At 39.1% G+C, this 16877-nt stretch overlaps 1 protein-coding gene across 1 annotated transcript; it reads right to left on the reverse strand.

The window, feature by feature from the left end:
* Nucleotides 1-6299: 6299 nt before the first annotated feature.
* Nucleotides 6300-16717, reverse strand: bmp5 (bone morphogenetic protein 5). Its single transcript, XM_063490882.1, has 7 exons — nt 15791-16717; nt 13256-13448; nt 9027-9175; nt 8469-8666; nt 7677-7753; nt 7441-7551; nt 6300-7308 (listed from the first exon to the last, which is right to left on the reverse strand). Exons 1-7 carry the CDS (start codon nt 16281-16283, stop codon nt 7159-7161), a joined length of 1371 nt encoding a protein of 456 aa, XP_063346952.1. The 5' UTR covers nt 16284-16717; the 3' UTR covers nt 6300-7158.
* Nucleotides 16718-16877: the final 160 nt, after the last annotated feature.

Consider the following 16877-nt stretch of genomic DNA (forward strand, 5'->3'; position numbering starts at 1 on the left):
ATGAGCTTGGTTTAAGTCATAGCTGTTGACATCTCTGTGTGCCTTCAGCTGTAAACTGATAACAGTAGTGTGTTTTACTAATTACTTTAATGGATGTGTGGGAAGATCGGGGTAGAAAACACCAACCAGGTAAACTCAAACTCATCGTAAGTCACACATGCCAAAATACAGTCTGCAAGCAAAAGTCCACATAAATCCATGCAGGCAAACTGAAGAAAGAGGCAAAGAGTAAGAAAAATAACCAAGCATCCAGGAGATAAAGAGTCTAAGAGTTCAGACAGATAACCTAACAGCAGACGAACATGGGAGCTAAGAATCCTGGGCCAATTGCTCCAAAGGGGATGGGAAGACCCAGGTAAACACTCAGTTAGGTGGAGCGACTCAGCTCAGTCAGACCATGATGACGACTCTGGAGGGCAGCCAGGAGGCTCAGCAAACAGGAGAGGCTACTTTTGAGGTTGGCCTAGTGGTAGGGTAGTCAGGCAAGACCAAGGTTGGAGGTGAGAAGAAGACTATCTGAAGGCCCAGCAGGAACACTACAGAGAGAATAGAACCTCTCAGAAGACTGGCGGTAAAGATGGAAGCTCTCTGGAGGCCTCTTAGGCTGGCGAGCCAGACATAGTACTTCAGGCAGGATGTGGAACAGAAAGCTTGGAACCAGTGCAGTCAGGCATCTGCCAGGTATCAGCAGAGAGGGGGGATGCTTCTTAGCTTGGATGTCAGCCTGAGGGTCCATCAGGAGGGATGACTCTGGAGCTGGCAGATTGACTGTCAGACTGACTTGGGAGCAGTCTCTGCACTCGCCAGTTGCAAGATGTAACACTCAAACTGAGCAACAGGGAAGAAGGCAGACTCTCTGGGACAGTTTGTGTTGGCTGTGGAAAGAATCTGGGTTTAGCATGGGATGATTCTGAGGCAGCAAAGGTTAACCAGGTTAACCAGGTCTCCACAATAAAGTAGACTCCTGAGTATGAGGTGAAAGAGCAGGAACTGGCTAGGGGTCAGCAGGCCCACTTCTAGGACCTGTGGTGCTGCGGTGAGTTCAGTGGCTGGGCCAGGCAAGGAGCTATGCTAATATGATGACCAATAGGCCTAAGGCTAGCCAACTCTGGTACAGGTAGAAAGCTAGCTGACACAGGAGCTGGATGAAGCTAGATGCTCACAGATTTCCTGACAGGCTAGTGATCAGATGCAATGAGATAGACAAAGGACTAGCAGATTGAAAGCTGCCACACATGAACTGTTCCATATATTTACTCAAATGATTTCTTTTTTTTTTTGTACCAGTGAAAAAATTCTGCTATGAAGTTGGGCATTTTAACAGGAGTCCATGTGGGAATGACTCACTTTTGGAGCATGCTGCAAGTGACCACTTCAAGAGCTGCAGTTTTTGGCTAATCTGCATTGGCTTGATTTTTCTGAGCTAGAGGTTGCTGCTTGGTTCAAATGCAGGGAGTTGTTGCAAAACCATAAGTCAAGCTTCATTACCTAAAATTTGACCCAAAAAAAGTATTTTAGGGCAAACAGAAATACAAAGAAAGGCTAAAGTATAAAAACCATTTGGAAAAAATTGATGCAGGAAGCAAAGTAACAAAAAATGAATAAATTAAGAAAAAATAAAAGCTAACACTAGAGCCTTTTGAGGTACAGCAATTTGAAACCTCATTCATACAGTAAATTGCCATGATTATTACAGGACAGACACAGATAGACACAGATTTGGATTCAGAGACGGGAAAATATCCTGTTCATCAGCTTTGTTTATATGTTACATTATTTAAAATTCCACATGTTCTTTGACATAAATTGTCCAACCCAAGCAACATGGAAAAAGAAGACAGCAGGCATAGTTAATCATAACATATCATGTTAGAAGCTATTTTTGTGCTAAGAAAAAAAAACACAAAGGAATCTTTAAAGACTGCCATGCTCTATGGATTCCCATGGAAAAAATCTGTTGCGCAAATGCTGCATGCAATAGAAAGAGAAAACGGTTCAATGTTTGATTAGCATTTAAAAACATGCAGTATGCAAAGTAAACTGGACATTTAAATTTTTAATTCTAGCCTATTTCTTCAGGAAAGACCAATGCATTTTAAAACATGCTAATAAGAATATATATATATATAGAAAGAGTTGAAATGCACAGGTGCCAACTATAATATTAATTGGAGTTGACAGCTGAGTTCACAAACAGTCTGCTGTAAATTAGAGAACCTGAGAGCCCCTCTTCTCTTACTCTCAAAGATTATGCGCATAAGGGAATAACAAGCAAACATAATAGTGTTCCTGCACTGCCCCTTGTGAGGACACATTCCTTGATGGTCCTGCTGCAGCCTTGTCATACCAAACAATGTGTAAAAATGTGACCCATATGGTCTCCTTTTCAAGAGGGTCTGATTGAGCTATATGGAAGCCATAGCCCACCCACAGAATACAAATAAGGAGAACCATATGTGGGGAGATGAATTAGGTAAACTACACAACATTTTTATTAGATACAATTTCACTTGCCTTGTGGATGGACTGCAAGGTGACACTTTCAAAATAAACTCTGAGCCACAGAAAGAAAAAGATCTCTGGTTGACACAGTATAAATCAATAAAACATGGAATTACTAAACTAAATGAACAACGGCTATTATTTTGCGCAGCTATATTAGACTGAACAAAATGTGATCAAGCCAAGCTTTGTTTCAGTCATCTAAACTGCCTGCAGCCGACAGCAGCAGTAACTGATCACATCAATGATAGTCAAAGTCAAAAATGTTCAGTTTAATTGTGTGGAAGTGTGCATTTGCAGTGTACCCAGCATATTAATCTCCATTAAGGCGGCAAATAAATGTTTAGTTTCACAGTTTATGAGTATATTTGTGAACAGTTCCAATTCTCTTTCATGAACAACTGGTTACATGTGCTTTTTATTTCAAACAGTCTGATTTGCATCACTTGTTTAGAAAATTGATAACTCATAATACTTCAGATGCACTTTAAAATAAACTGGAACAAACTCTTTAACTATTGGAAATTAAATTAAATAGTCAAAGGGGCCAGAAGCCTTAAGTTAAAAAAACAACAAAAAAAAACAGTGTTAAAATCATATGGTGGACTTTGTGTCATGTATGGCAAGGTACCAAGTTTTATCATACAGGGGTGAACAGATATAAATATGTTTTGTGTACAAAAGTCTTAACCCACCCCCCTTTAATTTATATTTTGCTTGAAAAATGTGAAATAGATGCAGCAACTTATTAAAACTTCTTCAAATTGACATGGAAATACAGTATGTAATATTAAAACCAAAAAAAAAATAAGATTACTTTAGCTGCAGAGGCTTCGTGAAGGACATTCAAAGCTCCTCTTTGGATCTTGGCTGCCTTTTGTTCTGTTCTCTGTCAAGATGATCCCACACTGCTTCAATAATGTTAAGGTCTTAGCTCTGGGGAGGCCAACCCATGTCTGGTAGCGTGTTTTTCTATCCACGTATGCTATGACAGTGTGTCTGTCATGCTAAAAAATAAAGCTTTTGCCAAGCAGACCCTTTAAATATGGTATTGTCAAAATGCCAAATTTGAATTAATCACTGCATAAGACTTCTTGACACAGATTTTCAGTCCAGTTCTTGTGTAATTTAGCATAGCACTGCTTTTTCTCCCCTAAGAATGGGTTCTTGACAGCCACCATTACACCGAGACAAATTCTGATGATGCTTCAGCAAACAGTAGCTGGACCAAAATGAAGACTCAGATGCATCTTTAGGTCCTGTGTCAGGTCTTTTTTTCTTATTTCTTAAGGACATGACTTTAAGATACTGCTCATCTGTTTATGCCCACCAAACTCTTATCTTTGGCACTTTTTGTAAATTAGATTACTTTTTCTAAGACTAAAAAATAGAAACAAATGATGTGTGTGACAGGCTGCTATTACAATTTAAAACTGGTTCTTTACTTTAAATTGTATGGTTGGCCCAACACTGGTTCATCCCTTGAGTTAGGTGACTTTTTATGCTAGAATGATTCATAGGTCAGGGTTAAGTGGCTTAACAAAAAAAACATTCCCCTGAAAGTGGTGAAGTACAAGGACTGGACTGAACTGGCTGAGTGAGAAGGCAGCCAGTGGCCAAAGAAAAATTATGAAAGACTTGAACATTACAAGAAAGTCTGGCTGCTTAGAAGCAGCATTTAAAGTAAGGAGGGATGGCATGATATTTTTACATTAGACAATACTTTGCTTTTTCTATCCATCCTCTTCCGCTTATCCTTATTAGGGTTGCAGAGGGCTGGAGCATATCCCAGCTTCTTTGCTTTTCCAGTATTTCTAAAATATTTCTTTTTGTGTAGTTTTACCCATTTAGAACCAGCTCCTCTTGACTATGGAAATCTTTTAGATGATGACTGATATGCCTCACTGCACTAAAAGAAATTAAATTTTTTCAAAAGGAAAAAAGACTGCAAAGTTCTGCCTCTTTTAAAAGAAAATTAATCTGTGATTCTAATTTTGTCATCTCTAAGTGGCCACCTCTGTTTGTGGTCTGACAAGATTAATGGCACGTTATAGCAGCTTTTTGTATTTGTTTTTCAGCATGGGTCAAAGCATTTCCTGTGGTGGTGGATTCGTTTACATTAAAATGACCTGAATCCTCAAGCACTTGCGACTTTTGGCCCAGTCAGGTAGGAGCTTCAAGATGATGTCTCCTTAATAAATATATCCTGTTTGCTGAATAAAAGAACATGTTCTTAACAGCTGCTGACATGGATACCTCTGTTTTCTTAATCAGGTAAAGAGGATAAACATGTTTGTGGTAGAAAAAAAATATCAGCACATGGAAACACATCTCAACATTATGCAACTATGTTTATGTAAAGCCAACAGCATGTTGTGACATATACTATAAACCGAGTGCACGATGCATGAATAATTCACAAGCAACCATTCAGGAAAAGTAAACTACCAGAGGTTGTGACCTTTTTCAGAAGTGGCCACTACAAGTGCGGATCTGATAAATGTCAAGGCACCTCTGACTCACTGCTGGCTGCTTATGACCGCGGGGGTCTCTGAGGAAAAGGGGCCACTATATTAATCCGCCCCGAGTATGGCAATTGTTACCCTTTCATGTGGTCAAGAGGTTACTGTTGAGGAGGGTTGTGTCATTTTGGAGAACCTAAATAGAAGCTCATTCATAGCAGCTCCTGCGTTAGAGACAAGGAAGAAATGTAGCTGAATTGGAAAGAATCCATCATATTAAACAGTAGATGGGATTGTTAAGTGCTAGGAGTAATCATGCCAGGCAACAGGCCACAGGAATGCAAATCACCCCTCAAGCCAAGAGTTAAGTTAGCAGGTGGCCTCTTCTATTCACTGAATGTCAACACTCCTTTTAGATGGAGCCCACATAACATCTGGGCAGGCCAGCCACTGCTTTTAATTAAGTGAAATACAGTCACTCAATGTTCTGCCATGTCAGAAAAAATGTTATAAAACAGGGAGGGTGGAGGGGGAAAGTGCAACAGTACATATCCTGTGTTCAGTGAGGGTCAACACAGTTGTGCAAATAAATATTAATCCTTAACCTAATCCCTGCATTTCCAAGACCATTGAAGAGTTCTGCGTAACCATAGTACTTTTTTGGAAAAAGCACATTCCCTCGCACTTTTTGGGAAGTCCTGCTTATCCATGGATGAGTGCACCAACACTCACTCGGTTTTGTTTATAGTTTCCATTTTGTTTCCAAGGTTGAATCTTAGCTCGGAGCAGATGGGCAATGACAAAATGTGAATTTACAGCATGCTGGTAAGTATATGTGTATCAAGCATGTCACATAAATAATATGGTTGATGGGAACTTTCCACCATAATCTGGAAAACGTTGCTTTTCTCTGCTGTCATTCTCATGATAATCACCCTTTTGGGCTCGTATCGGAGGTCACAGCATTGCCTTGCTGGTAGCATCGTACTACTTAGCATTACCGCTCCCTAAGAGCACGTCATCAGGTTCTGTGGGTGTACTTCTAGTTTATATCATACTTGTCAAACATTGATAAATCTGAGACGGTAGTCTGGCATCAGTGAGTAAAACATCCACAGAATTCCAAATAGAAATACCTAAAAGAAAAACAACGACAAAAAAAAAAAAAAAAAAAAAAAAACCAATAAATAATGCATTTATTTCACCAGGGATTTTTTCCCTTCTTACAGATTTATAGCTGTGCGTGATAAATGAAGAAAGAAAAGCTGTGAAGTCAATAAAAGCCGAGCAAAAGATAAGAGCTTTCAAGTGGTACATTTATTAAATACACAGCACTCTTAAGATACACTACTTTCCAAACATGAGATCGAATATGTGCGGCGCAAAGATGTAACTATGACAAAGTCCACAGAGAAATGAGAAACAGTGTTTATGTAAGAGATAAACATTGTTAAAAAATAAGCTAACACTCAACATTATAAGCGTTTCATTCCAGACTGACATATTCCCCTTCTGAGAACACCAGAGAAAAAAAACTGGCTTGAAAAAGGTGAAACAGTATCAACGCTGAAAGACGGTGACAGCTTGAAAACAGCTTTGGGCAGTTTGGTTTATATTAGAGAACGCTCAGTGTGTTATTTTAATCCTGTGATCCGATTTAATTTGAAATATTTCCAAGAGCCTGTTGAAGTTGAGACGTTAGTGTTAATAGCATAATATGGAGATCCCCCTTGTTAATAAAATGTGCTTGTGTTACAGTATCGCGGGACATTATTCTGTATGCGTCTGTCATGAACGATTACCGTTCTGAACTGGGAATGAACTCATTAAGAACTTAACATTGAAATACAGTGTTTATAGCGTTTGTAGCGCACTATGTATAGAAAAAAAGGAGAAAAGAAAACAACAGAAGAGGAAGCGATCATAGTGACTCCAGTGAACAGTTTTCTCATAAAAGATATACAGTCCTAACCAATACAAAGTATATGCCAACGGACACAGAAGTTAAATGATAACTGTTGTAAAGTAAAATCAGTATTTTGTCCTAACCATTTAAATATCAAAATATTCAGTGCTATTTTTTTTAAAAAAGGAAAATAAATTAATAAAACTCTATATACATAATACTGAACATGACATCACACCTCCAGCAATTCCCATGCCAGACTGCATAAATTAAAATTGGCCTCGCCCGTTAATGGCACCCACAAGACCTAACTACCATATTTCTATATTTCTTCAGGATAACATTTGAGCTGTCATCAAAGTAAAGTACTGATATTGCGTTGAGCTTGGTTGGGGCGCAGCATGGTTTTGGCACATTGTCAGGAAACATTAAGTGGACCTATAAATGAGAGCATAAAGTAGAGTTTAAAGAGGTGCAACAGCAGAGAGTTACAAATGGTAAGAACGTTATTAGCTTATAGCGCGATTTTACTGCAACGCGCATGCGGGATACACTCTAAAGAATGCTTACCAGCGTTTGCACAATAGCATGATTTGTTGCATTCATGTGTGCGTTGAGTGGAAACGAGCACTCGCCATCACAGTAAAAAGCAGCATAGCCCTCCGGTGCAATGATCCAATCCTTTAGAAAAAGAAGACATTTAGTATAGGTGATTGATAATCTCATAATTTGACTAAATTAGTCATTTTTGTGTGATTACCTAACAATTTTTTCATTGTAAGAGATGTAAAATATTTGTGTTTTACCTGCCAACCCAAGTCCCGAAAGCTGACATAAAGCTCATGCTTCTTACAGGCTTGCTTCTGTTCACTGGTGTTATAATCTGAAAAATAATAGTACTTTTTTATGACAGGAAATATTTTCTTTTTACTTACTACAAGATGCTGTTACGAATGTATTGCTTTTGGAGTTAACAGATGCTTCAGAGAATTATTAATACACCCAAAAATGAAAGTTGAAGTAAAATACCTTTCATTTATAATGGTAATTGGTGGATAATAAGCATTAATCAATGTGCTGGATTATTTATCGAAATGATCAATGACATGTGTAGCCACTTATAAACAAATTTGTTTCCAAAGAAAGAAATCAAGAAAATACTTTGAGAAGAAGAACAAAGAACAGCAGAACTATGATTACAACTGCCTCCTCGTGGCTGTCAAGCTCACATTTCACAATATGGAAGCAAAGACAAACATAAAACTAACAATACTGACTCACTAATTAGGAATCTTGCCAGTAACAGGGATAAAATGTAAGGTTAGTTTTGAGGTTGAAACCATAAAGAAAGGAACATGCAAGGTAATAAAATATTTTTAAAAAACGTCATCCTCTGGCGAGTGCTGCCAAGTGATTGTGGAAATACAGACCAATAATTTTTAATCTGACAAGCACGGACAGACAGTCTGCTGAACAGGTCAGCAACAGGAACAAAGGATGTAGTGAAACAGATTATTAAAAGACTTTGTGTGTAGGGTAAAAGAAAGTATTCACAAAAACATATTTTAGCATCTAAGCTGCATTTTAAGCCCACTTACCTCCAGTTTTTGGTGCCTTTGAGGATTGTTGTTGATTATTCAATTTATTGCGATTGTGGTTCTTTTTTTTCCCACCAGCAGCTCTGACTGAGCGAAGCAACACCCCGCTGGCCTTGAAGAAAGCAACCAGGAACGGCTGTTTGGACTGGGGCCCGTTCCTCCCGATGATTCCGGCAGATTTTATGTTTATACTTCGTCCTTTAAAAAAATAAAAAGGTAAATAAAACTTTTACAACAACATTTAAACTCAGTGGGTAGTTTTAGATATTTATGACTGCTTTCAGAGTAAGTACAAATACAAAAACCAGGTCAGCTCATCTTAATTTTTTGATTTATGGCAATTAATTGATGGGAATTGGTGATAAATAATCATAATCCAAACACTGCCAGACATTTGACCTGATGTCACATAAAACATTTTTGTAAAATCAAATGCAGATATTGTGGATTGTCTTGAAAGGTGAAGTTGACCTTTTAAAAGTCTAGGAGTTTAAAATAAATCTAAAGTGATTACAAGAGAAAAAAAAGTAATGGAAAGAAAAACTGAACTCCACTTGCCATCTACAGTTTCCACACAGAGTTGCAGGCCCAGGTTCTGCTGTGGATTCATCACCCAGTGGTTACTGGTAGCTGTTATGTCAAACACTAGCCAGCCTCCATCCGATGCCTGGACCTTTTTGGAGTCAAGTAAGAACGTCTCTGCATCTCTAAAAAGTCAATGAAAACAATGTCATGAACATCTGCACTAAATAAGCTACAGTTAAAATGAGCAAAAACAGCTGGTGCATTTATCACTGGCTACTTTGTTAGGCACATCCATTCAGCTGCTTGTTAACACAACTGTCTAATCAGACAGTCACATGGCAGCAACTGAGAGAATTCAGACCTGTAGTCATGGTTAAGACAACCTGCTGAAATTCAAACCGAATCAGAATGGGGAAGAAAGGCGATTTAAGTGACTGAGATCAGAAAAGAATGGCCATAAACACAAATGCAACTCAAATAACCATTTCTTAAAAACCAAACTAAAGAGAAAAGAACTTGTCTGCATGCAAAAAATTGGACAACAGAAAATTGTGAAAATATTAGGTAAGGTCAGAATTTGGCCTAAACAACATGAAATAATGGATCCATCCCACCTAGTATCTGCAGCCTACCTGAATATTGTTGCTGACCATGTTCATCCCTTTATGGCCTCAATGTATCCAGCTTTCTGTCTATACTCTCTTTTTATTTTCCCTTTCCCCCTTACCCTCCAACTGGTCATGACAGTTTCTTCAGTTTCTTCCTATGAAAAAGGAGTTTTTTATTCCCACCCTCACAAAGTGCTTGCTTATAGGAGATTGTCTGATTTTGCTGTAGGATATTTACCCTGGCATAAAGCACCCTGGGGTGACTGTCGATGTGATTTGGCACTAAACCTGAATTAAAGTGAACTGAACCTAATTGAATTGAATCTTCTGATAGCTGCTTCCAACAGGATAAAGGACCATGTCACAGAGCTCAGACTGTTTAAAACTCGTTTCTTGAACATGACAATGAGTTCACTGTACTCAAATTGCCTTCAGAGACACCAGATCTTAATCCAACAGGGCACCTCTGGGATGCGATGGAATGAAAGATTGGCATCATAGATGTTCAGCTGACAAATCTGCATCACCTGTGTAATCATATCAATATGGACCAAAATGTCTGAGAAAATAAAGTGGCTGGTGAGTGCACATGTACTTGGCATTATTTTCTAGAATATGTAGACTGAATCTTATCATGACTGAGTACTTTATTCCAAACTCTGTGGCAACTCCTCCCTCCCTCCTTTAGAAATCGAACATTTTCATTCTTTTTTCCCCCCATATGTGTATTTACAAAGATATATAATGATTTTAATTTTTGTGATTTCTTTTGGGGTTGTTTTTTTTCTTTCTCTTGTTTGTCTGATTTGTTATGTTTTTATGCTTTTCCTGATAATGAATAAAAACTAAAAAAAAAAAAAAGAAGAAATCGAACATTTATCTTAGTACTGAAATGTGCTGATTTGGTCTGTAAGAGTGTTAAACTCATTGCTGTGTGCTGGACCTGAAAAGAAAGCGGTGCTTTTGTTGGAAAAACCTTTCACTAGTAATAAATAGCAGAGTCGTGGGGTACAGGGTTTGCCAGTACTTCAGAACTTTCAGGAGCTATGAATCATGCATATCAGCTGTTTTTCTTTTGCTGTTTTTTAACATAAGCTTGACATAAGGCCTCAATCAACTCAAAGTTGAAAAAAAGCCCTACTTCCTAATTTGCATTGGATTCCTTTCAAGTTGCAGATCAGATAAAGCAGAGCCTGTTAGGTTTTTGTGGTTGCCTGATGCTGGTCAGAGACAACCAAGATTTTCCGTCAGTCCTTCAGGAACCATTTATGTCTTTATTGCAGGTGTAATAAAAATCAAGCATAATCTTTATGCATGACATACTTCTAAACTTCCTTTTTGACTTTTGTAGCTTTTAGCTTATTTCCTGTGATAATTTAGCCTGCGTAGGTATAGGTTTGTAGCTGTATCCAAGAGTGCAAATGTTTATCCTACATTTTAATCTGGGGTCACTAGATGTACTGTTCCACAGAGAATGTGAGTGAACACCAAAGCTGAGTGGTAACTTTTCAGACTGCTCTGTGTTTAACAAACTATGTTCACAAGTCAATATTTTCCATTAGGAATTCATGTTCAGCAGTAAAGTTCAGTACCAGAGCAGGTGTGACTCTGAGATAGGTGTGTAGTTGTCTGAAACTACAAGTACTCTGACTTTAAGTATACATTTGACAACAAAGTAGAGCATTTTCACATAGTTGCTTTTGTTTCTGTGTTTCATTAACTCAGTGAAGACACTAGCAAGTAAACATAAACCCTGCAAGTTTAAAATAGCAAAATAATTTGTGCTAATGTTATAAATTAAAAAAACAACTTAAAGTTCAAAGAACTTATTAGTCCTCAAATACATACATAAAGTGTATTCTGGTTACAGACTCCACAGACTTCCCCAATACCAGCATCTTATATACAGTGTTATTCTCATGCACTATTTAACACATTTTCTCTATCACTGGCCATTGCTTTTACTTAACTTTTATTATTTTAAGTAAATGGCAGAACATGTGGACAGGAAACAATTTTTTTTAGTGGGATTTGATTTTCTAAGCTTTATATTAATGTGTATGGTCGGTCTCTTAAACCCCTAAAATACCCTAACAAAATGGTTTTAATTTGCTACAGAGACCACAACCTGTTCAATCTGTGCTAAACTGATTTTGTTGAATGGGCCAAATGAGAACCACTGGCAATCATGAGTATTTATATAATCAGCATTTTGTAGAAACTTAGTAGAGGTTTGTGGCACAACTTCACCCGCTTCCAACGTACAAGGTGAAGAGGATATGGTTTAAAAGGGGGTCAGACCTCCAGCAACTTGTGTAGTATATAAAACAACATTAAGGGCACAGGCTGAAACTCGTCTGTGTCTATAAGCAGCATTCTGCCTAACGCGCTGGAGGCAAACACAAAAGAATCTGTATGGCTTTACAAATGAACCCTACTCATACTGTAACTGCATTTAAGCTTTTATGATGACAGAAAAATCAAGAAAACTGTTCTCTAAGATTTCAGTCACTGTGAAAGACTTGTACCTGTTTGTGAGCACCAATTCAAATACACTATTCTCCATGAAAGCATGTGTGAAAACATGAACTGAGCATTCTTCCCCTTTAAGATGGCAGAGTCCATTGACTTGGACCTTTTCAAAGCCCCGGAGGGCCATATCTTCCCTTCAATCACCCACACACATTTTTGGCAAGCAAATGTGGGCCCACTTTTAAGTGCACCCTTGTGTATTCAGCTATGTCTTGCTTTAAACTTCCGGAATATTGTTAAGACAGGCAGGTGGCGGGCATAACAGTGACCACGGGAGCACCCTAGGGAGCCTCCAACCCCCCCCCCCCCCCCCCCCCCCCCCCCGATACGGGTCCTTGTGGTTTCATCTGGGACACAGCCAGCTTGGCAGGCAACACAAGACGAGTGATAACTGACGGACCTTCCAAGCTTCATAAGTGGCCAACTTGCTAATGGAGTTCTCTTTATCCATGAACTATATTTGTAAGGCAGACATGGTGCGAATGAAGGAGAGCAGAGTTTGACATGGGAGGATGTGCTTTGCAAGTGGAAAGTTTCAACCCCCGACAGACAATGGCCATTACGAAATAAGATACAAATCGAGATGCAAATAGTTTTAAATAGTTCTCACTTTTTGCAGTAGCGGCTACTTCATTCTGCTTTTTCACTACAAGGAAGAAGCTTCCAGCCTGTTTTACATTTCACTAAACCTTTAAATAACTGAGAACAAACTTAACATAGGTCCTTTGTCTTTGTTCTTTTTTTTTAAAAGACTGACTCACTTTATGACTCATTTTTCCCCTTTGTTTATCTACAATAATTTTATACCCATAAAATGAAGCAGTAAGTCCTTTAAACTGTAATCCAAGAAGTGCTGGGACATTTTAGTTAAATGCAAGTAGCAGCATTAGTAAAAAAGAACACTTTCATGAGTTTACTAAAGCAGTAAACACCAACTGGTTGAGGTAAAGCATTTTAGTTACACATTGCTGGACAGTTTAAGCTATCGTTATGTAATAAAAATATCAGAAATTATTTAGAGATTACCCAGTTAAACAGTTCAGGACTTGGGCGAATGCACAGAGGTACAATCACATTTAATATGCACATTTAATACATAGTTGTGGTTGGTCTGGCACTTACTTGTTTTGATACTCTTTGATGACTTGATATATGGTCACCTTCAGGGTAATATTGTCATAGCGGGCATGACTACGGTCCTTATAGATCCTAAACTCAGCTGCAGTCACCGCCTCCCCGTCCGGTATTTGAGTCAGATCAAAACGGAACTCCTTGTAGTGTCTTCGTTGGTGAGAAAAATCTTTATCTTTCTCCACTGGAAAAGAAAATATTTTATGACAAAGTAGATTTCTACCAGGAAGAAAAGTTAATAAAAAAATATATATAAATGTATGAGTTCACCTCCTGAACTGCTTCTTAAGCTGTTTAAAGGAGAAAATGTGCCAGCATCAATGCGCAGGAAAAAAGTGTAATTTATCACATCTTCTTTCGCATTCAAGGTCCAATCCAAACATTTTGACTACCAACAAAAGCACTTTCCAGTTCATTAAATCAGTCAACTCAATACAGGTAGCAGTTCCCAGACAGGCCCTCTACTGTGTGCCTAACTGCATTCTCTGGCCATGATGAATGGGCTGTCAGTTAAGAAAAACAGGCTGATTTCAATTAAAGACACTTTCGTCTGCTCCTCAAGTGAGAAAAAGAGCAGACAGGATTCTTCAGCATCACATGAGTGTCTACTCTGACCTCTTTTCTGACCTCATTCTGACCTCTGCTAGGCTTCATAAAAATTGGCTAACCCTTAAGCTTGAAAGTAAAATATTTCTAATATAACAGATAATATAAGATTACTTTTTAAGGCTTGTCTTTTTTTAAATCGGTGGATTTGTTTTATACCTATATGGAGACAAGTGGAAGATATGCACAGCTTCTATTTTTTTTTCTAAGGGGAAGCATCTGATTTTATATAAATATAAATCCTCAATTTCAGCATCAAAGAGCTCCAGTGTACCTACATTAGGGACATGCTGACAAAGTGACCTCGGCCATCTCTCACCTCCACCTGGTAGCAGAGAAGTGGCATGTGGCTGAGGTCAGCGGATGTTCTGACATCCACGGTGATATCATGCAGTGCATTTCCCTGATATTTTATCGAGAGGGAACGCCTGCCGTTACTTAGCACAAACAGGTCAGAGGTCAGCTCTGACTTTTACCCACTGAGCGTGTTCCATTATATTAGCCACGGGTGGTAATCTGAAACAGAAGTGCCACTGAGAACACAGAGCATTTACCTTTGAAATAGCAAAATATTAAATAAAAATGTAAGATATCAGTTTTATTCAGCTGGTTCTAACTGGGCTGTAATGAAATTATCAAATGACTGATGTTTCATTAATAAAAGACCCCCTTTTTTATGCTGTCTTGTGTGTTTGGATGTTTGAATAGCTGGCTTCTTATTGATACTAGAGTAAGCATATTAAACCGCATAAAATGCCACATAGACATTTTAAAACAGTTGAGGTCAGTAGCTATATTTGAGTGTACTGTAATAAAGACAGAGCCCCATTGAACACTCCACTGACAGTCTCCAGAATGAGAGCAGAGCCTTCAAGCCTGACAGTGTACATGCCCTGGTGTAGCGGTAAGTGGAAACAGATGGGCTGAGACCAAGGTGAGGGAATAATGTTACAAGCAAGTCTCCACAAATTCGCTTTAACATGTTTTACTTTGTATTTTGGAAAATACAATCCTTAAAGAATAAAAGAGTGAAACTTTGTAGATGATATGTTACAGGGATTTGTTTTTAATTATTCAGTTCTGCAGGACTGTGTAATAGTTTGATTAATATTCCGAGTGGCATTGCGAATATTTTTAATCTCATGATAGAACAATAAATGCTACAAATAGCACAAATATTATGAAAGGGGCTTGTGGTTTCTCTTAGTGACAGAACCTCAAATATGAGTATCAGTCAGTATCACCCTCTTTTAACAACAGGAAATAATTTAGGCCAATTTTCTCAAGGTCAGACAGTCATCTGATAAGTCGCTGTGAACTGCTGGGTTAAGGGTCGCAGCTACCGAACAAACACAAGCATTATACATAAAAGCGACTTAAGAAAAAAATAGAAAGCAGCACAAATTGATGGGTCAAAACGTTCAGCTCGATTGTGTTAAATACAAAATATTTAACAGGAGTCTGTGGCAACCCCTCGGTACTCTGAGAATGACTGATGTCTAACGACGAACTTTAAATTTTTACATTTAGTTGCACAAATGTCTTTTCAAAAATTATAAATCTTGAATTTGCTCCTCGGCAAGTTTTTGTATGAGAGGTTGCACAGGTTTCTTAAAAAATATTGTACGTGTGTCCGGTTATTTTCCAGAAATAACTGGTAATATTTTGCATCCCAAAAAGCAGGCTCGTTCAGCTTATGTTGGTGTTTTAAGATTTGCCTTGATGTCATCTATAATAAGAGAAGTAAAAAGTTTAAAACTCCTCACTTATCTCTGTCGAGGAAATAGAAATCGAGTGAAAGATGAATAAGTCAATGTCTTTCAGTGTCCGTGATAACCAAGAACCACCTGCACATAATCCCGATGTATATATTGATTTAATAGCACGTGTGGATATTGATCCCGTCTTAATGACACTTACCCAAATTGACAAAACTCATAACCATGTCGGCATCATTGAGAAAGTTGGTGTCTTGCGCTGTGGTGAGTGCGGGGCTGTGGCCTACGAGAGGGGCCGCTCGGTAAGGCTGTGCCACGCGGGAGTAGCCGGCATGCTGGGGGTTGTAGTAACTTTTCCTAGAGTGCCCTTGAGCCTTGGCACTAAAGCTCTTCCCTGCGCTCTCCTGCACGCCCTCCTCCTCATCCACGGCCATGGCGTTGTACAGGTCGAGCATGAACAGCGGCGCGGAGGACGCCTGCTTCCCGGGAGAGAAGGGCCTGGGACGGTGAGGCAAGCCCAGGATGGAGAGGATCTCTCTCTGTATCTCCCTGCGCTCGTGATTGCGCAACCGCCTGTAAATAAAACTGGAGTGCACATGATTGTCACTTAAACCGCAATGCACGCACGACAGGAAACTCAAACAGCTCCACGCAAGTCCAAGTACGGCACGGTTCAAAGGTGTAAGCGCTGTCATCTTGACAAATCAGCTCACTTTGAGATGTGAAGGTGAACTACATCGCACTCAGTGAAGGGAGAGAAAAAAGCGCAACAATTTATGCTATAGCTGTGCCAACACGGAATCATAGACTTTCCATATTAGCCAGAGGCACCACAACTTTCACGGTGGTAACTGAGGAGGCTTTTAGCAGTCTGCCCTTCTACAAATGAGGTATCAGCTTGCAGAAAAATCGCCGCTCCTCTCCTGTGTGCGAGCTTCCTCCAGCAGCAGTATTTACGCCTCCAGGGTCCATCCGAAGTCTCAGCCACACCAAGTATTTATGGAGCTGTGTGACCCCGTCCCTCACCTTACTCCTTTGTGATGAAAAAACGTGTAGGTACGCCCATAACGTCGGGGGATAACCTGGAGTTTCCAAGTGGATGAAATGTGTTGAACTGTGTCAAAATTGAGCAGAGAGAAGCACTCGACTCATGCCCCGGCGCGCATTTTTCTTTTCCCCCTCTCTCTCACTTTTTTTTTCTCCCCACTGAGAATGTGTATTGGGGCTAGTTGCCCTTTGAGTCCACCCCACACTCCTCAGCTTTTGTTTTTGCATCCTCCTCTAGCGGC

Source organism: Pelmatolapia mariae, linkage group LG13 (assembly GCF_036321145.2).
Source record: "Pelmatolapia mariae isolate MD_Pm_ZW linkage group LG13, Pm_UMD_F_2, whole genome shotgun sequence".
In the NCBI taxonomy this organism is placed as follows: domain Eukaryota; kingdom Metazoa; phylum Chordata; class Actinopteri; order Cichliformes; family Cichlidae; genus Pelmatolapia; species Pelmatolapia mariae.